General features: G+C 41.7%; 1 protein-coding gene across 1 annotated transcript in view; it reads right to left on the bottom strand.

Annotated features, from left to right (window-relative positions):
• The window catches only part of fgf11a (fibroblast growth factor 11a), a 407,707-nt gene that overhangs the window by 102,238 nt on the left and 277,555 nt on the right, over positions 1–27,914 (bottom strand). Inside the window, exon 3 of the mRNA XM_028798449.2 lies at positions 13,625–13,728. Coding sequence (XP_028654282.1) covers positions 13,625–13,728 — 104 coding nt within the window. The remainder of the gene's footprint in view (positions 1–13,624; positions 13,729–27,914) is intronic.

Genomic DNA, 27,914 nt, shown 5'->3' with positions numbered 1-27,914 from the left:
ATTGTTGTTTTTATCCCCACAGAACACTTGTTTTTATGGATATTTATTAAATAATTATTTATTGAAACCAGATGCACTGCACTTTTTGTTTGGATACTGATTTTTGTTTTAAATAAAAGCACTTGGCATTATTGCACTATCCCCTGGCTTCATTTGAGAATTGTCCTCATTTGTCAGCTCATCTTGGTGACATTACCAACGCTGTCGGGTTCAGGACTCCCCATAAGGACATGTGGGAGCATGGAGCAGACCTGCATAGTCACACAACGCGCTACCCTACGCTGCCCATGAGTGTTAGTACGCCAGTTGCTAGCATTCAGTGAACCCGCGCGATAACTCTATGTGAATTTTCATGTGATTTTGTGTTTTTTCGCGTAAATTTGAATTGATTGTTGAGAAGTATGAAGGTGGCATGTGTATCCACAAAGACATTATTAAAAAGTAAACTGAGGTTAAATTTTAATTTATTTAATCTAATTGCTTTTGTATTTATGTATTTTAGTATTAAGAAGTGTTTAAATTATTTTAAACAAACCCATCAATGTATAATATGCCAATAGCAATAGAATTATTTTTCATGGGAACGGATTAATCATTTTCCCTTTATTTCTTATGGTAAAAATTTGTTTGGTATATGTCCTGTTTGGTATAAGTCAAAGGATCTGGAACGGATTAAGGATGTATACCGGGGTACCACTGTATATATATATATATATATATATATATATATATATATATATATATATATATATATATATATATATGGTTGAAATAGTTTACTGTCAAATAAATGCAAAGAGTACGCGACACGTGTTTCACCCTCATTCTGGGCTTATCAGGTGTACACACTCCACTGCACTCCCTCTCGGGAATCGAACCTCGGACGTAAGCGTCAGAGGCGATGCCCCTAACGTTGTGCCACGGCGTGTGGTTCGTTTATTTGACAGCATGTAGATCGGGTAATTACATTCACGGCATTTGAAGTCTGTGTCACAATCTGATTGTATGGGTGGTTACCTACCAGGTAACGCTTGTGGTTGGCCAGCGATCTGCTAACATCCGCCACGGTGCCCTCAGTTTGTGAAGAGCAGATCATAGAATGGTTGAAATAGTTTACTGTCAAATAAATGCAAATGTTCGATTCCCGAGAGGGAGTGCAGTGGAGTGTGTACACCTGATGAGCCCAGAATGAGGGCGAAACACGTGTCGTGTACTCTTTGCATTTATTTGACAGTAAACTATTTCAACCATTCTATGATCTGCTCTTCACAAACTGAGGGCACCGTGGCAGATGTTAGCAGATCGCTGGCCAACCACAAGCGTTACCTGGTAGGTAACCACCCATACAATCAGATTGTGACACAGACTTTGAATGCCGTGAATATATATATATATATAATATATATATCCATCCATCCATCCATTGTCTCCCGCTTATCCGAGGTCGGGTCGCGGGGGCAGCAGCTTGAGCAGAGATGCCCAGACTTCCCTCTCCCCGGCCACTTCTTCTAGCTCTTCCGGGAGAATCCCAAGGCGTTCCCAGGCCAGTCGAGAGACATAGTCCCTCCAGCGTGTCCTGGGTCTTCCCCGGGGCCTCCTCCCAGTTGGACGTGCCCGGAACACCTCACCAGGGAGGCGTCCAGGAAGCATCCTGATCAGATGCCCGAGCCACCTCATCTGACTCCTCTCGATGCGGAGGAGCAGCAGCTCTACTCTGAGCCCCTCCCGGATGACTGAGCTTCTCACCCTATCTTTAAGGGAAAGCCCAGACACCCTGCAGAGGAAACTCATTTCAGCCGCTTGTATTCGCGATCTCGTTCTTTCGGTCACTACCCATAGCTCATGACCATAGGTGAGGGTAGGAACATAGATCGACTGGTAAATTGAGAGCTTCGCCTTGCGGCTCAGCTCCTTTTTCACCACGACAGACCGATGCAATGCCCGCATTACTGCGGATGCCGCACCGATCCGCCTGTCGATCTCACGCTCCATTCTTCCCTCACTCGTGAACAAGACCCCGAGATACTTGAACTCCTCCACTTGGGGCAGGATCTCGCTACCAACCCTGAGAGGGCACTCCACCCTTTTCCGGCTGAGGACCATGGTCTCAGATTTGGAGGTGCTGATTCTCATCCCAGCCGCTTCACACTCGGCTGCGAACCGATCCAGAGAGAGCTGAAGATCACGGCCTGATGAAGCAAACAGGACAACATCATCTGCAAAAAGCAGTGACCCAATCCTGAGCCCACCAAACTGAACCCCCTCAACACCCTGGCTGCGCCTAAAAATTCTGTCCATAAAAGATATGAACAGAATCGGTGACAAAGGGCAGCCCTGGTGGAGTCCAACTCTCACTGGAAACGGGTTCGACTTACTGCCGGCAATGCGGACCAAGCTCTGGCACCGATCGTACAGGGACTGAACAGCCCTTATCAGGGGGGCCGGTACCCCATACTCTCGGAGTACCCCCCACAGGATTCCCCGAGGGACACGGTCGAATGCCTTTTCTAAGTCCACAAAACACATGTAGACTGGTTGGGCAAACTCCCATGCACCCTCCAGGACCCTGCTAAGGGTATTGAGCTGGTCCACTGTTCCGCGACCAGGACGAAAACCACACTGTTCCTCCTGAATCCGAGGCTCGACTATCTGACAGACCCTCCTCTCCAGGACCCCTGAATAGACTTTTCCAGGGAGGCTGAGGAGTGTGATCCCTCTGTAGTTGGAACACACCCTCCGATCCCCCTTCTTAAAGAGGGGGACCACCACCCCGGTCTGCCAATCCAGAGGCACTGTCCCTGATGTCCATGCGATGTTGCAGAGGTGTGTCAGCCAAGACAGTCCTACAACATCCAGAGCCTTGAGGAACTCCGGGCGTATCTCATCCACCCCCGGGGCCCTACCACCAAGGAGTTTTTTGACCACCTCGGTGACCTCAGTCCCAGAGATGGGGGAGCCCACCTCTGAGTCCCCAGGCTCTGCTTCCTCATTGGAAGGCATGTTAATGGGATTGAGGAGGTCTTCGAAGTATTCCCCCCACCGACCCACAACATCCCGAGTCGAGGTCAGCAGCGCACCATCCCCACCATATACAGTGTTGACACTGCACTGCTTCCCCTTCCTGAGACGCCGGATGGTGGACCAGAATCTCCTCGAAGCCGTCCGAAAGTCATTCTCCATGGCCTCCCCAAACTCCTCCCACGCCCGAGTTTTTGCCTCAGCAACCACCAAAGCCGCATTCCGCTTGGCCTGCCGGTACCTATCAGCTGCCTCCGGGGTCCCACAGGACAAAAGGGTCCTGTAGGACTCCTTCTTCAGCTTGACGGCATCCTTCACCGCCGGTGTCCACCAACGGGTTCGGGGATTGCCGCCACGACAGGCACCGACCACCTTACGGCCACAGCTCCGGTCAGCTGCCTCAACAATAGAGGCACGGAACATGGCCCATTCGGACTCAATGTCCCCCACCTCCCTCGGGATGTGGTCGAAGTTCTGCCGGAGGTGGGAGTTGAAGCTACTTCTGACAGGGGGCTCTGCCAGACGTTCCCAGCAGACCCTCACAACACGTTTGGGCCTACCACGCCTGACCGGCATCCTCCCCCACCATCGAAGCCAACTCACCACCAGGTGGTGATCAGTTGACAGCTCCGCCCCTCTCTTCACCCGAGTGTCCAAGACATGTGGGTGCAAGTCCGACGACACGACCACAAAGTCGATCATCGAACTGAGGCCTAGGGTGTCCTGGTGCCAAGTGCACATATGAACACCCCTATGCTTGAACATGGTGTTCGTTATGGACAATCCGTGACGAGCACAGAAGTCCAATAACAAAACACCGCTCGGGTTCAGATCGGGGGGCCATTCCTCCCAATCACGCCCTTCCAGGTCTCACTGTCATTGCCCACGTGAGCATTGAAGTCTCCCAGCAGAACGATCACCCCTCCTTTAACCGTCACCTTATCGTGGTGGAGGGGTTTGCGTGTCCCAATGATCCTAGGAGCTCTGTTGTCCGGGGCTTTATGCCCCTGGTAGGGCCACCCAAGGCAAACTGGTCCTAGGTGAGGGATGAGACAAAGAGCGGTTAAACAAACCTCCTATGAAGAAAAACAATTTTGGACGGCGTTTTCCCTTGCCCGGACGCGGGTCACCGGGGCCCCACTCTGGAGCCAGGCCTGGAGGTGGGGCTCGATGGCGAGCGCCTGGTGGCCGGGCCTGCACCCATGGGGCTCGGCCGGGCACAGCCCGAAGAGGCAACGTGGGTCCCCCTTCCCATGGGCTCACCACCTATGGGAGGGGCCAAGGAGGTCGGGTGCAGTGTGAGTTGGGTGGTGGCCGAAGGCGGGGACCTTGGCGGTCCGATCCTCGGCTACAGAAACTGGCTCTTGGGACGTGGAATGTCACCTCTCTGAAGGGGAAGGAGCCTGAGCTAGTGCGCGAAGTTGAGAGGTTCCGGCTAGATATAGTCGGACTCACCTCGACGCACAGCTTGGACTCTGGAACCAATCTCCTTGAGAGGGGCTGGACTCTCTACCACTCTGGAGTTGCCCCCGGTGAGAGGCGCCGAGCAGGTGTGGGTATACTTATTGCCCCCCAACTTGGAGCCTGTACATTGGGGTTTACCCCGGTGGACGAGAGGGTAGCCTCCCTTCGCCTTCGTGTGGGGGGACGGGTCCTAACTGTTGTTTATATATATATATATATATATATATATACAGTGGAACCTCAGTTCACGACAATAATTAATTCCAAAAGTCTGGTCATAAACCGATTTGGTCGTGAACCAAAATATAGTTATAGTTAAGCACAAATATAGTTAATGAAACCATAGAATGCACAGCGTAATAGTAAACTAAATGTAAAAACATTGAATAACAATGAGAAAACCTTGAACAACAGAGAAAAATAACACTGCAATAGTTCGCGCTAAAAATGAACATTTGAAAAAATCCGTAATTTAATAAACCACCAAGAAAAGTAACATTGCAACAATGCACGTTATGAACCGATTGCTGTAAACAGAAGTGAAAATAAAATCAAGCCCAGTGCATTCTTTAACTGCCTTCCTACCTTATGCGTCCAGCTCTCTCTCTCGCGCTGCCTGTGTATGTGTGTCTCTCTCGCTCTCTTTCTCTTGCTCGCTGCACAGGAAATGCCCAGGGAGAGACTGAACATGTACAAACCGAAAGGGAAACTGGTTTGTTCGTATACCGAGTGTGTGGTCGTGAACCGAGGCAAAAGTTTGGCAGACTTTTTTGGTCGTAAACCGATTTGTACGTGTACCGAGACGTTCGTGAACTGAGGTTCCACTGTATGTATATATATATATATATATATATATATATATATATATATATATATATATATATATATATATATATATATATATATATATATATATATATATATATAAATATATATATATATATATATATATATATATATATATATATATATATATATATTGTGGGGTACAGCCCCGACACAGACAGGTGGACATGGTTTTAAAGCACCACACATGTTTATTTACAATATTTACACAAATAAAGTGAACATACACACCCCAGTGCCACAGCACCAATCACCCCAAAGTCCAGGGGCCTCATGTATAACGCCGTGTGTAGAACTCACACTATAACATGGCGTAAGCACAAAAGCGGGATTGTGTGTACGCATAGAAAAATCCAGATGCAGGAATCTGTGCGCACGCAAACTTTCACGTTCTTCCACTACATAAATCCCGATCAGCGTGAAAAGTAACGCACGTGCATGCGCCTTCTGTCCCGCCCCAACTCCTCCCAGAATTACACCTCTTAGAATTTGCAAATCAATTCAAATAGCCTTCTGTGAAAAGACAATGGGAAAAGCACGGGGGAAAATATAAGAATTTCAGCGAATACCAAGTGGAGGCAAAGGAAAGACGTACTATTTGTTGGTTTAAACAGTGGTATAATCAACAAAAGAAAGTTGATTGAGTGATAGAGTGTCGGAGAAACTCGAAAGATCCAAGTTCACAAAGTAGTACTGTCTCTTTCAAATGTACTAACCTCCAATTCCTGTCCTTACTTTCCTTTCTCCAAATGCCCAATCGCCACACAATCAGCTCTGTAATAGACGTTAAGCCATCTGTAAGCTTAGAACGCCGATTCTTCAAAACTTTTAAATAACATTGAAATATCTTTGTAGTACATGTTTAATTATTCTATCCGTCTATCTTTCCAGTGTCGCGTCAGCCCAAGAATACAATGCAATGCAGGAACAATCCCTGAACTAGCTAGCGCTGCGGCACCGTGTCCTCACATGTTTAATTATTAACAATACAGATTATTTAAATAAAGTTAAAGTTTTATCTGTATAATATAATCAACATATATTTTGCTGCATTTCATCTTAAAAATGAATACCGTCATCATATGTAAATTCGCGCTTTATAAAGTGGCGCAGGTTGTGCAATATTATAACTGTAGTGCAAGTTTACAGTGAGGTAATTGTACTTATAAGTAAACAGTTCTACAAGGAGCACTTGATGGACTGATTGAGTGCGTTTAGAGTTCTTGGGATGAAACCTTTTCTAAATCGCGAAGTTCGTACTGGGAAGTCTCTATAAAGTGTTTTGCCGTGGCTCAGGCAGCGTCTGCTTCATACTGTATACCGATACTTCTCTTTCCGATCAGCTGCTGCTGTGATTCCCCACTCAGATACAGTGATATAAATACTCCGAGTGGTGCAGTGAGAGTAATATGGAAAAAGATGATCTGCTGTGGCAACCCTTAACGGGAGCAGCTGAAAGAAGAAGAAGATGCAGTGAGAGTTACAACGCTAAAGCAGTTATGGTATTTGGAATACTATGGCTATTCCCTGGACCATTATATTGCTGCAGGTTAATTACAATCACATGCATTACACTAATAAACAATATGCAGTTAGTTTCAGTGTATTTATAAAGCAGGGTCAGGAATGTGGATCTAAGAAAGAAAGGTGATTACACAGGAACAGTAGCACTGCTTTGACGCTGGGTGCCGCCAGTCTGCAAAACCAATCGGAGAAATTGCATACGCCAAGGTATGAGTTACCGTGGAAATGTACGTGGCTTTACGCCAAGTTTAGTTTTTATACATCGCGATTTGAGCGTGGAAATGGGAGTACGCAACATTTCTGTACTCCATGGCTGAAAAAAATAAAATCTTTTTTTTTTCATTTTTACACGCCTCCGTTGTCAGCCTGTGTTGGGCCGATGGCAACAGATCGCTTTTGCCACAAATGTTGAAGAAACACAAACTAATACTGTTGAGGTTCATTGACAGGAAAATATGTCTCTGTTTTTCCTAGTCTTAAACAAAAGTTCTCTGCTGCTACTGCTGTGCCGAGGTGCTACACAGTCCTCCAAAGCCCCTGCTGTTTTTCTGCCCTGTTGCAGATCTTTCATTGTAGTTTTTCCACTCGGTAACTTGAAAATAGGTCAGTCCTGTTGCTTTTTATTCTTGACTGATTTATGGCCATGTGCAGAACCCCTGATAGGACGACAATCTAAGAGTGAGGGCTATGGAGCAACTTGGTTCTGCTGAGTTTATGACAAGAAGCAGTTTGCATTTTTAGAATAATTAGCAGTCATAGAAGCAACTCTGCTTGGAAATCAAGTGAAGGACATGAAAAAGGCACTAACTAAAATGAAATATTTACACAAAAACATTATCTTAATGAAATGCATACATTATATATTTATAATTAAAATGCAAAGGAAATGAAATCATGAAGTCGAATAATAAAAATCCATTTGTGAATAAATGAATGAATGGTTAGTTACACAATGAGAAATGACTGCTCTTCTCACTTTTTGCCTCATTAACAAAAACTGCCTGCAGGTTGAGTGACTGTTGCCCTGCCTTTGCATTATGGACGTCGTTGTCAGAATTCCTTACCTGCCATGCTTTGAGAGTTAGTCATGCAGGCCATCTTAGCCATTTTCCTCAGAAATTGTAATTAATGTGGTAACTGAGGTGAGTTACAGTTTACATTTCGTAGACCTGGATGACTCTGTGCTAGATTCAGTCAGATTTCTACTTAGGCTGTTGTCTTCATCCAAATTATTAGGATGCTAGTGTGAGGAATTTGAGCTTCTAAAATAAGCACATGCAAAGAACAAATTATTTGACAGAGGCATGAAATGACATTTAGTCAGTGTGGCCTAATAGCTAATACACTTGTGACCTGTAGGGGGCATTGCAGCTCTTCAAACCCCAGACACAACTCTACAAACACAAGTTCCAGGTGCAAGTAAGTGATTTATTTCAGCAATACCTCCAAAAGGCTTGCATAATCACATTTCTCTCTTCTCTTCTCTTCTCTCCTCTTCCTCCAGTACCCCCATTTGGGCTTTGTGTACTTCCACTCAACTCCAACTCACTTGGGTGAAGCAGATCAGCTCCTTTTATAGAAGACATGGGAGCACTTCCAGTGCCAGCGTATTGTCCATAAGAAGAACTTTCAGGTCAGGAATAAACTCCCTACAGATTCCTGCAGCACCCCCTGGTGGTACCCAGGGAAACAGACAGCGCTGCCCCACGGGACTACAATTCCCAGCATACCCTGCAGGTATCCATATGAGTGCCATATCCCAATATTGCTGCCATTTTTCATTTCAGGCAAGTAATTAGCCTAAATAGGTGGTCTCACCCTTTCCCTCTGTTATATTGGCCTCTTGGCCAGGTAAGGATCGTCAGTCTATTCCTACCGGGATGCCAGCTTATTCACTCTGAGGCTGGCACCTCCTTACAACCTCCTGGCAAAGGCAGAGAACAGCTTGCTTTTCTCCTCAGCCAATCAGTACAGTCAGGTAAGGTATAATGCACTATCCTGGTCAGGACGACAGCCCATTACTGCCTCCTGTCACAACTTGAACTGCAAAATTACTGACTCCATACAACACTGAGGGGCTAAGTTACCCTGCTGTTTTTGTTGAGTTAGGGTCCTAGTGTGACCCTATTTCAGTCAGTCATTTTTCCAACCCGCTATATCCTAACACAGGGTCACTGGGGTCTGCTGGAGGCAATCCCAGTCAACACATATTTTAACATATTATCCCCAGTATTGCTCCCAAGATTGTGCGGCTTAGCACTGTACATTCAACTCAACAATATAAATTAAGAAATTTTTGAAATATTGAGACAGATTATTTCAATCAAGAGGAAGAATTACGTATTGGACACTTCCACTGCTTTCTACCCATGGCTGCAGGAAGCATGTGTGAAGCAAGCAGAGCAAAACAGAATAAGAAATCCTCAGGTGTATCCCAGTTAAGGGTTTACATGGTCACATAAACAGAATTAGAGTTTACTGTTCATGGAATTTCTGAAACTGTATTTCTGCGAATGACTGATATTTTAAAGTGCATTTAAATGCACTTTCTTTCTTTAATTAAGTCACTGAATAATTCTTAAATGACAATTTACACACAATTTTCAAAATGTTAAATATTAACCTACACCACACCTGCCATATCTCTCTATATATAAAATCCAACGACTGTCTGTATGTATGTCTGCTTTTCACAAGAGAACTACTCAACGGATTTAGATCAGGTTTTTTTTCTATAATTTGCTTTAATCAACTTCTGGTTGATTTTGAGACCTCTTTCATCACACTAAGAATCACAGTTCATTTGCAGGAGCGATAAATTCGTGCTAATCCGAGACAGAGGCTGCAGGCCGAGGGGAGGGGGGAAGTGTGACGTCAGGAGTGGGGAGCTGGGCACGGCCCTCCTCACTGTCCTTTTTCACTAACATGTGGGTGGAACCACAGGGCAGATAGTCTGAAATATTATAAAAACAGTAACAGTTATAGCATAACAATAAAGAACATTCTCACAATCACCACTAATGTGTAGCATCCACCTGAATGATGTGATGGCTGCCATTTTTGCACCAGTACGCTCACCACACATTAGGTATTAGGTGGTGAAAATATAAGAGAGTGACAGCCAGTTAGAGACAGAGGATGATTGGGGGCCAGAATGACCAGGCTGTGGTGGGCAATTTAGCCTGGACATTGGGATATACCTTATTCTTTATAAAGGTTGCCCAAGGATCTTTAATGTCGTCAAATAGTCAATACCTCAGTTTTTTGTTTCATTCAAAGGACAGCACCATTTTTACAGCACAGTGTCCCCGTCACGGCTCTGGGGCATTGGAATCCACGTTCAGACCACAGGGTATTTGGCAGGTACTGTATCACATATCTATTATCCACTTCTTGCAACTGAAAGAACATGGCAGATGTTTGATGAACGACCAACCAACCACACGCATTACCTGGTAGGCAACCATCTACACAATCACATTGTGATTCAGACCTATGAATGTAATACTCCCATCTTCACCCTGTCAAATAAGTAAAACAGCTGCCGTGGTGCAGTTTCAGAGGCTTTGCCTGAGGTGCTGACATTCGAGATTCGATCCTCGTAATGAGAAGCAAAGTGTGTACACCCGATGAGCCCCAATTTGGGCAAAACACATGTCATGTACTCTTTCTATTATTTGGCAGATACTGTATCACATATCTATGAGCTGTTTCTTGTAACTGAGAGGATGTGGTGGATGTTTGCCAACTGGCCAACCAACTACACACGTTACCTGGTAGGTTACCACCTAAATAACTAGATTGCGATTCAGACCAATGAATGTAATACTCCCATCTTCACCCTGTCAAATAAGTAAAACAGCCGCCGTGGTGCAGTTTCAGAGGCATTGCCTCAGGCCCTGACATCCGAGGTTTGACCCTCGTAACAAGAAGCAAAGGTGTGTACACCCGATAAGCCCCAATTTGGGCGAAACACGTGACATGTACTCTTTGTATTATTGGGTAGATACTGTATCACATATCTAAGATCTGCTTCTTGTAAATGAGAGGACATGGTGAATATTTGCCGACTGGCTGACCAACCACATGCTTTACCTGGTAGGTTACCACCAGGTTAAATCAGATTGCAATTAAGAACTAAGAATGTAATATATATATATATATATATATATATATATATATATATATATATATATATATATATATAAAGAAAATCCTGGAATGGAAAGCAAATGCAAGGCTACGATACGTGATAATCTCGAAAGACATTTTAAAGACCCGCAAGACCAAGGAGACTTGCCACGGTGCATCTCGCGGGGACCGTAAACATGACACTTGGTGCCAAGAGATTGTCCCAGGGCCGTAGCAAAAAGGACAGCAGCTGTACAGGCTTTAAAAAGATCGAAGGGCAGCACGACAGCAGCTACCCCAACCGAACGTGAGCAGCGTTATACATCCTGCAAGAAAGAATTCAGCCACGCCCGGGGCCAGAAATAAGACAGGTATTGCTTTTACAACATCACGCGAGACCAGGCAGTGAGCCATCATTTAAAACAAGTCAACAGACCTCTAAGCTAGCAGTTGTTGGATTGCTTTTGGCAGACAAGCATCGTGTGCTCAGAGCTCTTAAAACAACGACATGCGACAGGCAGAAGAGGCAGCTAGCAAGCAGCAAAAAGACAGCAAATAATCCAAAGGCATATCCTTAGCGTACGTTCAGCCGCAACACCCTTCACAACACGAGCAGTATTATACATCTGGGAAGAAAGAGACGTAACCACGTGCGAGGGCAGGAAATAAAGAAACAGGTATTGTTTTTACAAAAGTTTTTAAAGTAAAAGTGAAAATAATGCATATGTAACAATTCACAAGAAAATAGCAATCTCTTTAAATTGTAGATTGCCTGCCTAAGGTAAAGTCATCCCTGATGAATGGAGACGTGGGAATGAGGGGTCCTTTCATCGGATTAGCGCTATTTCAGATGTGGAATGGCAAAATGGGGGAGGCAGCTTGTTGAATGAGGTCTCCAGGACTTAAAACAAATCCAAATCATATTATGTGATATCATCTGATGTGAAATTCTACTCTGTACTTCTAGAATTTTTATTTTTATACTGTATTGAGGATTTGTTCTGTTCTATGTATTGCATTGTATTGTATTGACTCCCTTCTTTTTGACACCCACTGCATGCCCAACCTACCTGGAAAGGGGTCTCTCTTTGAACTGCCTTTCCCAAGGTTTCTTCCATTTTTTCCATACAAGGATTTTTTTCGGGAGTTTTTTCTGGTCTTCTTAGAGGGTCAAGGCTGGGGGGCTGTCAAGAGGCAGGGCCTGTTAAAGCCCATTGCGGAACTTCTTGTGTGATTTTGGGCTATACAAAAAATAAATTGTATTGTATATGCGGTAAACCAAACACAGGGGTTGGCAAGCAAAGCGAGCAGGGGGAAGAGCCCCTTACTATAGATATATAGATATCTTTGTACTATATTTCTCTCATCTGATTTTTTCCACCATGGATACTGAAGGAGTATATATACAGATTCAAGAATATTCTGCATTTATATAAAGAACACAATCCTAAAAAGTAAGTGTCCCCTGCTGGAGACAAACTGTAAATGTGGAAATCTGGAAACAGTTCACCATACTTGTAAGCAGTCTTGTAGTAGCACTCACTAGAGAGAGGCACCATATTTGTAATTATTTTAGTAATTTTAAGGATTTCTGTAAAATAAGCTAGAGATCAGTAAGACATACGATACTATTATCTTATTCAGATCAGGGCTGCATTTCCCAAAAGAGCAATCAATCGTAGCGATTATCAAGCAACTTTATGAGGCAACAAGAGTAACATGACATTTTTTAATAATAATAATCTTTGAATTTATATAGCGCTTTTCTCACTACTCAAAGCGCTCAGATGTTTTAATATTGTTTGCTGTTCTCTGGTATTGCTCAGCTCAGAAGTCTATTTTATCAGAAACTCTGTTATTCCCATTCTGTGGTATGTAAGCATAAGATTAAACTTTTGCCTCAACCTTCACTACAAACTACACTGGGTGAGTAATGTACAGTATAAAAAATATATAATTTTTGAGATTCCAGTCCATCCCAGGACAGACTGAATTTACCACTTACTAGTCAACATAACTGTCAAAATTTGGAATGCCAGGGGAAAACTACATTACCCAGTGAAAAACATATGCAGGCACAGTGAAAAATGTGCAAAGTTCAGAAAGAAAGCAACTGGCCCAGAATATGAGCACAGCACCCTGGAGCTGTGAGGAAGAAAGCTGTGTTAATTTTTCCCAGTAACTTTGTGAAATTTCTTACGAGCTTACAATGCTTATAGAGTATTAAATGTGTAATTTAAAACTGATTTTGGTTTTTGTGCTGTTTGTCACATGAAGGCAAATAACAAGAAAAAGGAATAGGCATTTTTAAACAATATCCTGTAAAAGAAAGCACGTGTAAAGGTCCATAATAAATATCCACCCCCGGTACTTTATTATCACTAATAAAAGCTGCCACCTCTTCACCCTTGTAACTATTCAGTGCTGGCGTTGTTGAGCTAAATCTCTTGATCACATTATCCATTCATGAAGCGAGGGCCCGTGTGCTGTTTAGCTCATATTGATTTTTCTGTATTTCATTCAAATTCTCTCCCACAAGTTCATCCAAGTTAATTAGCTACTTCACTTCACCAGCCAAGTGCCTTTATTTTCAATGATTAGTCTCACATGTTTGTATATGTGCTGTTTTCACCATACTCACTGATGTGTAGAGGTATCCATCACAGTTCATGGCAATATAGAGGCCCGTCTTCGTACCTTGAATGGCCACCACTCTCAGTCCCACAGGTATCAGGTTAAAAAGAGCTGCAAATAGATGAATAAAAATGGACAGATAATTAATATCTCCAACTCAACCTGGTTCAAAATATTGAAAGAGTTAATGACACATCACTGCTTCACCAGCTCAGCAACACACGCTTCTAGCCCAATGCTTATAATACTAACTTTAAATTCCCACACCACATATGCATAATGTCACAACTTAAAGAGGAAATAAAGTAAACAGCTTGAGTTGATACTCCAGTTTTAATGACTAAAGATGGTTAATATTCCTTCAAAATAATCAAATTATTATTATTATTTTCAACAGGCTGAAAAGTGCTAAAAATCTCATCAAGTGAGTGCAGTCTTAATTGTCTGCAAAATGTTGGTACACACCAGCACCACTTCTGAAAAGGTCATCAACCTGAAGCTAAATATGCTCAGGCCCGGCTAGTACTTCAATAGGAGAGCAACCAGGGAAAAAGCCTGGGTGGCTGCTGGAAGAGGTGTTGGTGAGGTCAGCAGGGGGCACTTACCCTGTGGTCTGAGCGTGGATCGCAATGTCCCAGTGCAGTGATGGGGACACTGTCCCTTGGAAGAAACAGTCCTGATTGTCTGTGGTCATAAAAGTTCCCGGGGCATTCTTCATAAAGAGTAGAGTGTGTCCTGATGTCTTGGTTAAATTGCCCACCTTGGACTAGTCATTCTGTCCCCCCAAAATCATCCCCATTCACTAATTGGCTATCTCTCTTTCATCACTCTCACCACCTAATAGCTAATGTGTTTTGAGCAAACTGGCACAAAAATAGGGCTCATCAACACGGGGATCGAACCTCGGATGTCAGCTCCTGAGGCAAAGCCTCTAGCATTGTGCCACGGCAGCTGGTTTGCTTATTTGACAGGGTGAAGATCAGAGTATTATATTCTTAGTTCTGAATCACAGTCTGATTATTTAGGTGGTTACCTACCAGGTAACATGGGTGGTTGGTTGGCCATTCGGCAAACATCTGCCACATCCTCTCAGTTGCGAGAAGCGGATCATAGATATGTGATACAGTACCTGCCAAATACCCTGTGGTCTGAACGTGGATTCCAACGCCCCAGTGCTGTGATGGGGACACTGTGCTGTAAAAATGGTGCTGTCCTTTGAATGAGATATAAAACCGAGGTCTTGACTCTCTGTAGTCATTAAAGATCCCTGGGTATTCTTCATAAAGAGTAGGGTATATCCTGATGTCCAATCTAAACTGCCCACCACGGCCTGGTCTTTCTGGCTCCCCTAATCACTCCCTGTCTCTCACCCATTCACCACTTAATAGCTAATGTGTGGTGAGCATACTGGCAGCCATCACATCATCCAGGTGGATGCTGCAAATTAGTACTCTCTGTCTCTCTCTCTCTCTCTCTTGCATGGAGTGGTAAAAAAGGTTATATATCTCTATTATAAAAAGAAATCTTGAGACGAGACTTTTTGCCAAAAGATTTTTTCAAGTCCTGCAAGACGAGACTATTGCCATGAGATTTTGTCAAGTCTCTCCCTCCTCTCAATCATTTTCAAACATGCCTACAGTCCTCTCACCTCTCATTCATGTGAATGCTTTTGTCAGACACAGTTCCTGCACTCTCGCTCTTATAAATTTTTATGTTTTCCTCATTTAAAGTCGTTTATGAAAAGTCCTCAGTTTCATCCTTTAAAGAAGCATTTTTGGACTGTATTTTTAGACATACAATCTATTTGTTTCCTTCAATGTAGTCCTTTTCTGGGCAATAATTTTGTACATTCTAGATGACGTCAACAACTAAGTGAAGAAAAAAGGGCAGTGTGTTGAAAAGAGGCCCAAAAGTGAAAAAAACTCAAAAAAGAACAATAATAATCTAAGTGCAAATTCAGAAAATAAGGAAGTAATAATCAACCCAGACCAAGTGGAACTGAAAACCTAGCAGGTCCAAGCGGGGGCAGAAATAAAAGACAAAGAGTAGAAGACAAAGCAGAACGTCATAAAGAGGTTCAAATACGTTGGCGCAATACTACATGCAGAGTAGGTTAGAGATAATGAAAGTACTAAAATTCAAAAGTCTCAAAAAACTGATAGTAAAGATTGCATTAGCAATAACAAATGGAAATTATTACTCGGTGAAATAATGGAACAGCAAAAAGAGATCGAATATATGGACATAGGTGATATGATAGAAATAAAGTTTAAGTCAGAGACTTGTAGATTTGTGTTGCCATCAGGGAAAAGTAGTGTTTCCTCCCAATGAAGAGATGTATCTGCAAGAATTAAAAGATTTGTTGTTTGGTGAACGTGAAATCCACAAACACTACAGGCAAAATATCCGAATCTACAATAATCTGTTTGTGTCGCAACATTCAATGCTCAAAACATAGATTTACACAATTCAGGACCATTCAGGACCATACACTATGAGAATCTATGGTCCCACAACAATTAAAGCTACTACAAGTTTAATTTCGAAGAAACCACAATTCAGTCAGGTATTTATGATCACAGAGAAGCGATGCAACATGGAATCGAAAGAGTTAAACGATCGGACGTATTAGAAATTCTACAGCCAATAATGGATACAAATTCATACATCCAAAAGTATCGCACTTTACACAAAATTTATCTGCAAAACATGGACAAAGAAGTTTTCTTGTATTTCTATATGAATCCAAAAGATCACGGTCGCATTTATAATAAACCAACATGTGATGAATTGTCAGCGATAATAGTTTCGAAAGACAGAGATATCAAAGACAGAAGTTTAAAAAGCATTTGCGTGTTAATTTCAAAGCCAAACGGAATGAAAATGTATAACTCAACTAATAAATTTAATGCAACATGAAAGAAAATTTTATTTCAATTTATTACGTTTTACTATTTTTAACTATGGTTAATTACTCTCTGTAATGTAAAACAGTTAGTTCTATTATGCATATGTAACAGTTCCCATGAAAATAACAATCTGTTTAAATTGTACATCCGCTTACCCATACGCGAGCGGCAGAGACGCAAAGTAGTTGGTGCATAGCACCCACCCGGTGGTTGGTGAGCGAAGCGAGCAGGGGGCAGAGCCCCCTAGTATAAATGTAAAGAATTATTATTACTATTAATTAATAATGCTTATTTTTCTGAAGCATTGCTTCTTGAATTGTTAACAGTCATCACAGTTCATTCCAACTTCTAATGAGCATAGGGAAAGAATTTGTGGAAATGAGAAAGACCTCCAATACCTCACGGCTTGCTTTTCTCCTGTTTCAGAAATCTCTAAAAAAGGGTCAGAAGAGGTGTAAGGAGAGCACACCATGCCCTTGAAAGTTCACAACTGGGAGAGAGCTTCAGGTCATATGTCCCAGGATACTATATTAAAGAAATGCAAGATTTGGTTCACCTGCAATACAAGAAAGCACTGTAATCCACAAGCCTAAGCTGATACGACTAAAGAGGGCACATAAACATTGAAATTAGGCTTTTGGATGTCTGTAGGCAGACACTAGTCAATTGAATTTTTCGATCTTAGTTCCAAAAACAATTCCAATAAAGTTGATATAATCTAAGAATTTAAATTATAAAACCTGCTGTAATACTGTCTCACTAATCAGTAAAGTACTAGATTAGTGGTTAGTAACAACAGATCAGTGCTATGACAACTTAAAGTTAATCAACAGATTGCATTGAGCCTATGACTTCAATACAAAAATGCAATCAGCCAAAACTACATTAAAAGCTTTGAGCACCACAAAGGATGTTGCAGGTTTAATAATATGCCATATATGATATTACAATTTTTCTCAATCACTTTGATGCAATTCACACATCAGAGACTTGACTCTCACCATTCTAAATGCAGTTCTCAAAACAGTTCAGGCCTTTCTCATAACACTAACTCACTTGTGTAAAAGACACTGAAACAATCAAAACCTTGTTGCTTCAACACTGTCACCAATGAATGAAATCCTTGCATCAGGGCTCTAACTCTTAGATAGCAAATGTTTCGATATTGTAATCAAAACTTTACTGACTTTAGAAAAAGAGTTCTGCAAAAAATGTAATGTAAAAAAATGCTCAGAATCAAATATGAAATATGAATGATTTATTTGTAAATTTACACAAAATAACTGCTGTAACAGTGAAAAGCAAAGTGATAAACATGAAACTATGCATAGGAAAATAGACAAAGAAAAATATGCAATCAAACTCAGGATACAACATCAATTATAGTACAGTAAATTCACACTGAAAAAAGTATAGCATTGATGTTGTTCATTCAACGTAAATTTTCTCTTTCAAGCAACTTAAGATTAGTCATTTAGCTTGAAATATTTGGTTTCAGGTCTCAATCAAAGTAAAAAAAAAATGTTTGCACCAAAATAAGTTATGGTGGATGGAATAAACATAAAAATGTTAACCTAATATTTTAGGTTGTTCGTGTGCTGTTCTGGGTGTGCTGCTGGGGGGTGCTGCATTGGGCTGTGGTGGCCTTCTTTGTTGAGCTTCTACCTTACCCGGTAGTGCTTCTGGACCACACTGTCAGGACACCGGATGTACTTACGGATGCCTGAATAAAAGGAGCCAGCTGCCACTACTTCGGGTCCCCAGAGTCAGGAGGAAGGGAAATGAAACTTGCTGGAAGAGGAGTGGAAGACGAGAGAGAGAGAGAGAGAGACAGAGATAAGAAGAAGAAAAGAAAGTACTGCTTCTTGTGCTTTGTACTGCTAAGGGGAACAATTGGAAAGTGTTTCCCCTGTGAAATAAACGTGTACTGTTTGCTGAAACTTGTGGCTGGTGTCTGTCTGTGTCAGGTATGGGAGGCTGATGAGCCCCCTGCAGGCCACAACAGCTATAAATATGAAGTCTGTCAAGTGGGCATCCAGTTTCTCATCTTTATTAGGCCACATCACTAAGTCTACATCACACCTGATGTCTTTTCTGAGACACAGAGGGACAAATCTTTTGGCATGTCGTACCCCGGTCTGACAAGATTCAGGTGTGATGTTTACAGCCAGTATCTATTGCCTCAAGTAATGACATCTGATTATGGAGCTGGTGATCATACACCTTTCATCTCCAAGCAGAGAAGAATTTCTCAGATGGGTTGAGGAATGATGGATAAGATGTCAAGAACACCATTACCATGTGTTGGTGTGTTTCAAACTATTTCCTCACCTATTTCTAGTGATGAAAACGTACGTTCTACCAAATCACCACATGACATGGCAATACACCTTTCATTCTTTAGAACATGGGCACTTTATAGCCTCTCCAAGAAATGAAGAAATGAATAAGCCACTCTGTGTTGCAGGGCTCAATGACTGCTGAATTGTAAATTACCCCAAGTTCAACAGTAGCAGCAAACCTGCATAAAATCAGCTTCCTACTCCATTCTCAACACTAAGCACCGGGTGAAACCTAAGCATCCATGTATGCTTGTGTGTAAGTTACTGCAGTGTTATGACGTGCACCTGTTACATAAGATTGAGAATATATGTTTCCATTTGTTACAACTGAACCTGTTCTGAGAGCTGGGGATTACATTTGTTCCCAACTGAAGGACATTTTTACTACGACCACTGACAGTGGGTAACTGGCCTTGCTCTTTCACACATATCTGATGAAAGTTTAAAGTGATTTGATTGAAAACTCTAATGCAGTGCAGCACAGTATCAATGCGAGTGAGAGGTATGTAACTCTTACTGACGAACGTGTAAACTGCTTTCATGAGTGGTTAGAGTTAGACGAGAAAAGCATCAACACAATGACAAAACGACTTTACTAGTGAAACATGTGGAGACACAATGGCTGTGTGTACTAATGTGTGTGGGAAAATGCGGAACTGATTTCACAACTGCATTAAGAATAAGGAGAATTATGTTTCTGATGTGTAAATTGCATCAAAGTGATCAAGAAAAACTGTAATCAAAGAGTACAGACTATACTTAGAACAGACTCAAAACCAGAACAGAGTACCACCAATGCAGTATAAGCCAAAGTATTAAATGTAGGAAATACAAATGTTAGATTTGAAGGTCTGAAACTTGAAAATACTGCTCATGAGAAGGACACAGGAGTCATTGTGGACTGGTCACTATCAATATCCAGACAGTGTACAGAAACCATTGTGAAGGCTGATAGGATGTTAGGTTTTCTGACACGAGGTTTGGAGTGCAAGTCTGGAGTTCATTCTTAAGTTATATAACACACTAGTGAGGTCTCACCTGGAGTACTGTGTACAATTTTGGTCTCTGGCTTACAAAAAACACATAGCAGCACTAGAGAACATCCACAGAAGAGAGACAAGGAGGATTCAGAACTGAGTGGTATGAGTTCTGAGGACAGTTTGAAGGAGTTGAAACTTTTACTTTGTACACATGATGGTTAACAGGTGACATGATCGGAGTATTTCAGATTATGAGTGGAATTAGTACAGTAGATCCCAGTTGTTACTTCAAAATTATTTCTGTAACAAGAACATGGGGACACAATTAGAAACATTAACCCTTGTATACATACCTTGGGTCACTAGTGATCCATGACGTTATGTTTATAGTTCTGACGGGGTTTTATGATACAGTGTTGATGCAGTTCCCTAGGTATGCTTCATTCATTCCTTTCATCTGCAATAATTTACTAGCAAAAAATATGCCAAAATATTTTAAAATTATTTTATCATGGTTAATTATTTGCCTGAAACATATTGGGTCACTAGTGACCCGGAATGCAGTAAAGTGTCAGTATTTTTACATGTGCGTATTTAAGTGCAGTGATTGTAAAAACTACTCTTAGAAAATGTGCTTTTTATTTAGGATTTCTCTACATCTATATATGTTCATTACAGCTGTGTTAATATATTTTAACTTTTTTATGTAGGCACTAATGAGTTTAGAGATGTAAAAATTCTGAGGACGGATGCAGAAATGACATTAGTTATCTTGTCAGGCATCCTTATGTCTATGGAAAAAAAAAGAAGAAGATGGTACCGACAGCACCATTTTGCATATCAATGTTGTAATGCAGCCTGAGTCAAAGTCCCTATGCACATGTGTCTATCACCATCAAGTGTGGTAACGATTATTCTACTATACTGCCCTTCAGTCAATCACTCAGTCTTTATTATCCCTCTGCTACTAACTCTTCCTAATAGAAGAATCCAAAAATCAGCATGAAGTTTTTTGCTTTGTTCTAGTTAGGGCCTGGAGAACCCAGAGCTTGACCCTGCAGACAGGGTTATAATGAGCCCACACACCCATATACCCGCATGGCAGCTTTCAGAAGACATCTCGAAGATACTTTAGGATGACTGGTGTGTTCACAGAGTAAAAAAAAGTCTGAATTACTGTATGCCACTCTAATTCAAGGTGTTCATAAGAAATATAATTGACTTTTGTGGTAAAAGTACTTCATTAACAAGAGTAGTTGCATCACGTATTTGAAGTATTCAAATGTGTATTTCAATATAAATGTTTAAAGCCTTAAATATTCTCAGTTGTAATACACATTTGCAATTCTTACCCTCTGTTAGAGTTCTGTACTGAGCTAGATCCCTAGTAAAGGATCACAGCATAATATTCATAACCACTGACCTCGAAAGTCTAAAACAATACCCTACATGCTTATGATTGAAATTTGTCCTTTGTAACCTTATGGGAGAGACTCTTAGAAGCCTAGGACCAGCAGTAAGTATCAAAATATAAAAAATACTGTCATATTTGCAATCAACAACCTTTAAATAGCATAAAATGGCACTCCACGTGTCTATTTTACCAATCCCCATTTTTTCGAGGTTTTGTGATAAGGAGTCATTTTGAAGGTGCGAGGCGTGTACGCACTGGGGACAGTTTAAAGGCTTGGGTGATGTTAATTTCCTACCGGAACACAGGATGGCATTGTTTACTAACACCTTATCTCTTCCTCCCTCTGCAGACAGGAAGATTGATAGCTTTATCACTCCTGATGTCATTTCCGGTGTCCGCCTACCTGGATCCACCTCTTCCTGCCAGAAGTCCTAATCACCAGAAGTGCCGGCCATCTTGGAGCAGCCATTTTTGTGACTCATGGTTATAATGTGTGTTTTCTTTCAGTTATACAGGGTTTTTCTTCAGGTGACCCAACACTTCACAGTTGTCTGTATTTTCTCTTACAAAGGATAAAAATAAAAGGGGGGAACCACAAAAAGCTTGATGTCTTGTATAACTAGACATCAGGAAAAGTCGAATGGTATATCATATGAGAAGGTTTTCTCATACTGGTGAGTCAGGAGGCACTGGACAAAAAAAAATAAAAACTTAAGATTTCAAAGCATTCATAAGTAATTCTTTCGAACACATATTACCTAATTGGCCTTTTCTTACTTCTTTTTTTTTATTGAGAATTCAAGCAAAATGACAGCTTTTATTGGCTAATTAAAAAGATTACAATATGCAAGCTCAGAGGCAACTCAGACCCCTTCTTCAGGCAAGATGTAAAAAGTGTCCCAACAATTTATTAAACCAGCATATAAGCTCTGCGAGGTGGCTGGATTACAATACCGCCATAAACAAACAGCTGCAATAGAAAAAAAGAGTCTTCTGTAGTAGCTGCATTGCCACATATAAATCTGCCTGAATCTAATTATCCTCTTTAAAGTGACACTGCAGGGTCACATCCCAGGCTGCACTTGATGGAAATAGAAAGCGGAAGGCCTAGACAAGCTTAATGTCTGTCACTCCTGCGGAACCAAGAGGAAGTCTCATTCTCCAGTAACACTGGCAGGAGCTGCTAACGTCCGTCAGGTTGATTTCATAATTTCACAACCTGGAAACGTGAAGTAAAGTATCAAAAGCTCAACAATAAACACTGTCAAGCCCTGTTGGGGGAAAAAACTGCCAGAGCTAAGAAATGCTGAGGGTTTATGCCCAGTGGAGTATCCACTCGGAAGCTCCTGCTCATTAAGTTTATTGGATGCCTGCTCAGAAAATACAGTGGAGGCCATTATAGCAGTCGTGTTTCCCTTTGTGCCACTCAATTGCCTATTCCGTAGGTAACACATAGCGAGCCGATGTCTGTGTGTCTCACTGATTGCTGTGAGAAATCTTCAGAAAAGCATCCTGTCGAGATAACAGATAACTAGCCCCAATCTAGCCTCAATTTGAGACATCAGCAACTCCTGTTTGTACCACAAGTATTAAAAAGCTAACATTCAAGCTTGACTCTGAGGACTGACAATAACATAATTTGCTTCTTTCATAAAAGTTTTACTCCTCTTGTAGTTTCTCATTGTTATGTTGGTTCATAAGTACGTCTTGACATCCTGATCTCTTCTTCCATCTTCTATTAACATGCCACCTAATTAACAAAGCATTCTGGCACTACTTTGTCTTTTGTTTACACCATATGAAGTGTTTTCTTGCAATTCAATGTTAGCCCCCTGTCTTCACTGTTTCCTTCCCCCATGTTTAACAGTTCCTGTAGTTCTTCTTTACTTTCAGAAATAAATAAACGTAGAAATAAATAAACACATTAATAACATTTACATATCCTATTCTTATTCCTTTCATTTTTTTTCAAGCTTCCTAGAAAGATTTTGCTGTACAACAGTTGGTCGATCATAATTTACCATACCATACTCTATCCAGCAGGGGGTACTAGCTCCCAGGTTGGAATAATCCATCCATCCATCCATCCATTATCCAACCCTCTATATTCTAACCACAGGGTCACGGGGGTCTGCTGGTTGGAATAAGTTCTGTTTAATTGCGGCATTTTAAGTAACCTGAACCTGAATAGATATATTATAACGAGGCGATATCCCTCACATAGTGATACGGTGGTAAGAAATCACATAAGACAAAATAACTTAGCTTTCTTTAATGACGATTTATGCGGCATAACAGACGGGAAGCCATGACAAGACCTTTGTGTAGAGTCTGCCATTTTCATTGCTGTGTTGGAAGGATTTTCAGGATCAGATGACATTATCTTCCATCCGTCCATCGGCTTCAAGGTGTCCCGGGCAATGTTCCAAGGCTTTATAGTCTTTCTCCATGTGCAGGCCCTTACTTAGGTAAATCATGCCATTCCAAACAAGGCAAAGAAAGGATTCCGTGTCATGCTGACTCTGTCACACAAAACTAGTACAATGCCCATTTTTGTAGTTGTCCCTTTCTTGTCTTCTAATGTTTGCCTAGCAGTTCTAAATGCTGAGCCACTGTGTGCTAAATCTGGCCTGTACATGTGGGTGGGTTTATAAAATATTTTTTGTACAGAGCACAGTGACATATTAAACTTATGTACTTATTACACATACCATATCATTTTCTAACCTTGCCTAACCCTAACGTCGTGGGTCCGGAGCAACATTGCGGGTCTACCATGATGTATGGCTATGAAACTTGGACTATGGGCAAAACAATTCAAGGAAGATTAGAGAGATTACGAAGAATGCTAAAAAGCAAGCACATTGCAAATAAACCTTCAGTCATTGAAATACTGACTGAATTCATCAATATCACTGCCTAAGGAGATTAAGTGATTATTAACTCAGTTTGACTCAGTTTGTTGGTACAGTCTACTGAGGCTACATTCAGATTATGGTTAGAAGGGTCACAAATCCATTATTTGACTCTTATGCATTTTTTTGTCTGAATGTTCAAGATCATTTTACAAATGATTCAAATCTGATTTGAATGTGTATCAATATCTAACCTGAATCTGTAAAATTAATAAAAATGAATTTTTCAGACATGTACAACCTAAAAAACAAATATGCAGATGTCAAATATTTAACGGCTGCGGTGGCTTGGCACCCTGCCCGGGATTGGTTCCTGCCTTGTGCCCTGTGTTGGCTGGGATTGGCTCCAGCAGACCCTCGTGACCCTGTGTTCGGATTCAGCGGGTTGGAAAATGGATGGATGGAAATATTTGATGGGACAGGATCTCCACAAATTTTGTCAGCTCCTGATACCAAATGCTCAAAGATGCTCTGAGTGCCGAATACTTCTGCAAGACTCTGGGAAACATATCATTTGGAGGAATGACACTGTAGATAAAAAATAGCTATTGGGCTGTATTGGTTGGCTTTTTTATAAATTATTTGCATTTTACATTTGTCTAAAAGAAATCAAATCTGTCTCATATGAATGAAAAACATGCAAACCTTGAATGATAGTATAAACATGTATTGTTTAACATAGCTCTGAACTTAACTCTCCAGCTTCCCCAGTAGCTTACAGTGATTGTGACAGTACAATTATAATTTCATTATGCATCCTCCATAATCCTTAAGATAAACTAACTAGCCTATTATAACCATCAAATTCAGTGAAATCCAAGTATAGTGATTCTTAGGTTGGGTGAATGGTTTCATGCTGTTGCCCACAAATTCTGACCATACCATGTGTGTGCCTCAGCAGAAATCACGATTCATCAGACCAGGCTATGTTTTTCTGTCTTCACCTGTCCAGTTTTGGTGAGCCTGTGCCCACTGCAGCCTCAGCTTTCTGTTCTTGGGTGTCAGAAGTAGACCCCAATGTGGTCTTCATCTGTTGTAGCCCATCAATATTCCTCAAAGTTCAACATGTAGTGCATGCTGAGAGGCTTTTCTGTTCACCACAGTTGTACAGAGTAGCTATCTGGATTGCCATCGTCTTTCTATCAGCCTGACACAGCCTCTAACCTCTCTTGTCAACAAGACGTTTCCATCTACAGACTTGCTGCTCACTGGATGTTGTTGTTTTTTTCATTTTTCACACTATTCTGAGTTAACCCTAGAGACTTGTGCATGAAAATCCTAGGAGATCATCTGCTACAGAAATACTCAAACCATCCCGTCTGGCACCAACAATCATACCATGTAAAAGATTGCTGAGATCAAATTTTTTCCCCATTCTGGTGTTTGATGTCAACATTAACTGAAGCTTCTGGCCTGTATCTGCATAATTTGATGCACTGTGTTGCTGCCACATGATAGGCTGATTAGATAGTTGCATGGATAAGCAGGCATACAAAATTTGGTCATTAAATACACAGTATATGCTATAAATTGCTGTATATTTCATAACTGACCTTTTATTTATTTAATTTGGCATACAGTAAATAGTACTCCATTCCTTTTGATGTGCTGTCATTGGAAAGTTCCCTTGATCCCGATGTGAAATGGAATGACCTTCAAGACATTTACAGGCCCTGTTCACTCAGGCAATCTGTGTGCTGGAATCTATGCCAGATAGTACAGAGTGGAAGGCAGAAACAAACCCTGGACAGGGTGCCAGTCCATTACAGGGCAAGTACACGGACATACACAAACCACACACCATACACACACTAGGGCCAATTAAGCTTTGCCAATTCACCTAAGCTGCATGTATTTCCTAGAGGAAACCCTTGCAGACATGAACATGAAACTCCATGCAGGGAGGACCCAGGACATGAAGTCTGGTCTCCTTACTGGGTGGCAGCAATCTGAAAGTGTTTAATATTAATATTAGATCTGTATAACACAAGTAACAAAATTCTAGTCGGTTACTGTAATGTGATTGCAAGAATTTGAAGTGTAACATTTTCTGCTGTGTTTTAATTCCATCCATCCATCCATTTTCCAACCCGCTGAATCCGAACACAGGGTCACGGGGGTCTGCTGGAGCCAATCCCAGCCAACACAGGGCACAAGGCAGGAACCAATCTCGGGCAGGGTGCCAACCCACCGCAGTGTGTTTTAATTGGCAAATGAAATTAGAATGCAGTACCACAGTACCACCAATGCCGATTACAACATATTTTTATTGTCATACAACTGCTTAACACTATAAGGCATGCAAAGTCCTCTAATCAAAGAAGAAAAATGACCCTACCTTCCTCATTCATGAAACAAGTCTGTCCTTAGGCAAGCAGGTTCCTTAAGCCATTACTAAAGTGTCTTACATAATATGCCTTTGGTCATATGTTCAAGTACACGATGAACACGTGGGAAAGTTTAGCATTGACAATTCAGGCAGAATTAGTCAATGTTCATGTCTTTCGGATTTGGGATTAGACAAAAGTATCCAGAGAAAATCCATAAAAATAGAGGGTAGCATACAAACTCCACACACAAACTGACTGAACCATGAATTGAACTCTGCTCTCAGGGCCGTGCCAATGTGCTGCTCTAGTGATGGAATGCTTGACGCAGTATCTTTGATGCAACCACTAGAGGGCGCCAATTATCAGCATTAAAAAAAGAGGATGGTTTAATGTGTCCACTACAGGGCACCTTATTAATATAAACAGACATTGATAAGACACACTCCCTGGAGAGCAACACATATGAATATAAAATGAAAGTATGTAATTAAATATGTTCTCGTTTATCATGGCAGCAATGAGGGCTGACCACTTCTACAACTATTATTACTATTAATAAAAGACAAAGGTGGTTTAATACATACACTAGACGGCACCATTGTGACAATGCAGGTCCGCTCCATGCTCCCATCGTCCTTACGGGGAGCCCTGAACCCGACACCATTGGTAATGTCACTGAGATGAGCTGACATATGAGGACAATTCTCTAATGAAGCCAGGGGATATTTCCAAAAAGTGACTTTTATTAAAACAATAATCACAGTGTCCAAACAAAAAGTGCATCAGGTTCAATAAATAAATCATAAAACCAAGTGTTCAGTGGGGATAAAAAAAAAAACATAAATAAATCCTTTAAAATCCGAGGTTAAAAATACATTCTCACTTTTCACAATCTCAGAACACCTCCTTCTCTCATTCTCCCCAGCTCACCCATAACTCGCGTAGCCGGTGGAGACCCAATAGCAATGAGCTCCTTTCAGCCGACCTCCGTCTTGACTGCCTCTGGACATCGCAGCCAGACCACCTGAGGTCGGCTCTCCTCCCTTCTTCTTTTGCGCTCACGTAGTCACTCCTCAGATCCCTTGGGATTTAGTGGGGTAGACTAGCCCCTAGAGCGCCACAACCAAACGATCCTCAGTCCGTTCTGTCTCCTGCTTCTACGTGGCCAGATCCTCCTGCTTAGACTGGTCTTTACCGTCTTTTAACCTCCTTTATCTCTCTCTCTTCCTCCTCTCCACTATCCATCAATCTTCCTGCCCTTTCCTGATGTCGACCTGTATATACAGCCCCATCTCCCCGCGCCTCTGTGGCCACAGCGCCTTAATCACATGCCGCAGGAAGCCAATGAAGCAATTGAGAATGAACGCACCCACACATGCAGGTGCGACTCACTCCAACTACCTCACT

This window comes from Erpetoichthys calabaricus, chromosome 3 (genome assembly GCF_900747795.2).
Source record: "Erpetoichthys calabaricus chromosome 3, fErpCal1.3, whole genome shotgun sequence".
NCBI lineage: Eukaryota > Metazoa > Chordata > Cladistia > Polypteriformes > Polypteridae > Erpetoichthys > Erpetoichthys calabaricus.
This window is presented reverse-complemented; position numbering and strand designations above follow the sequence as displayed.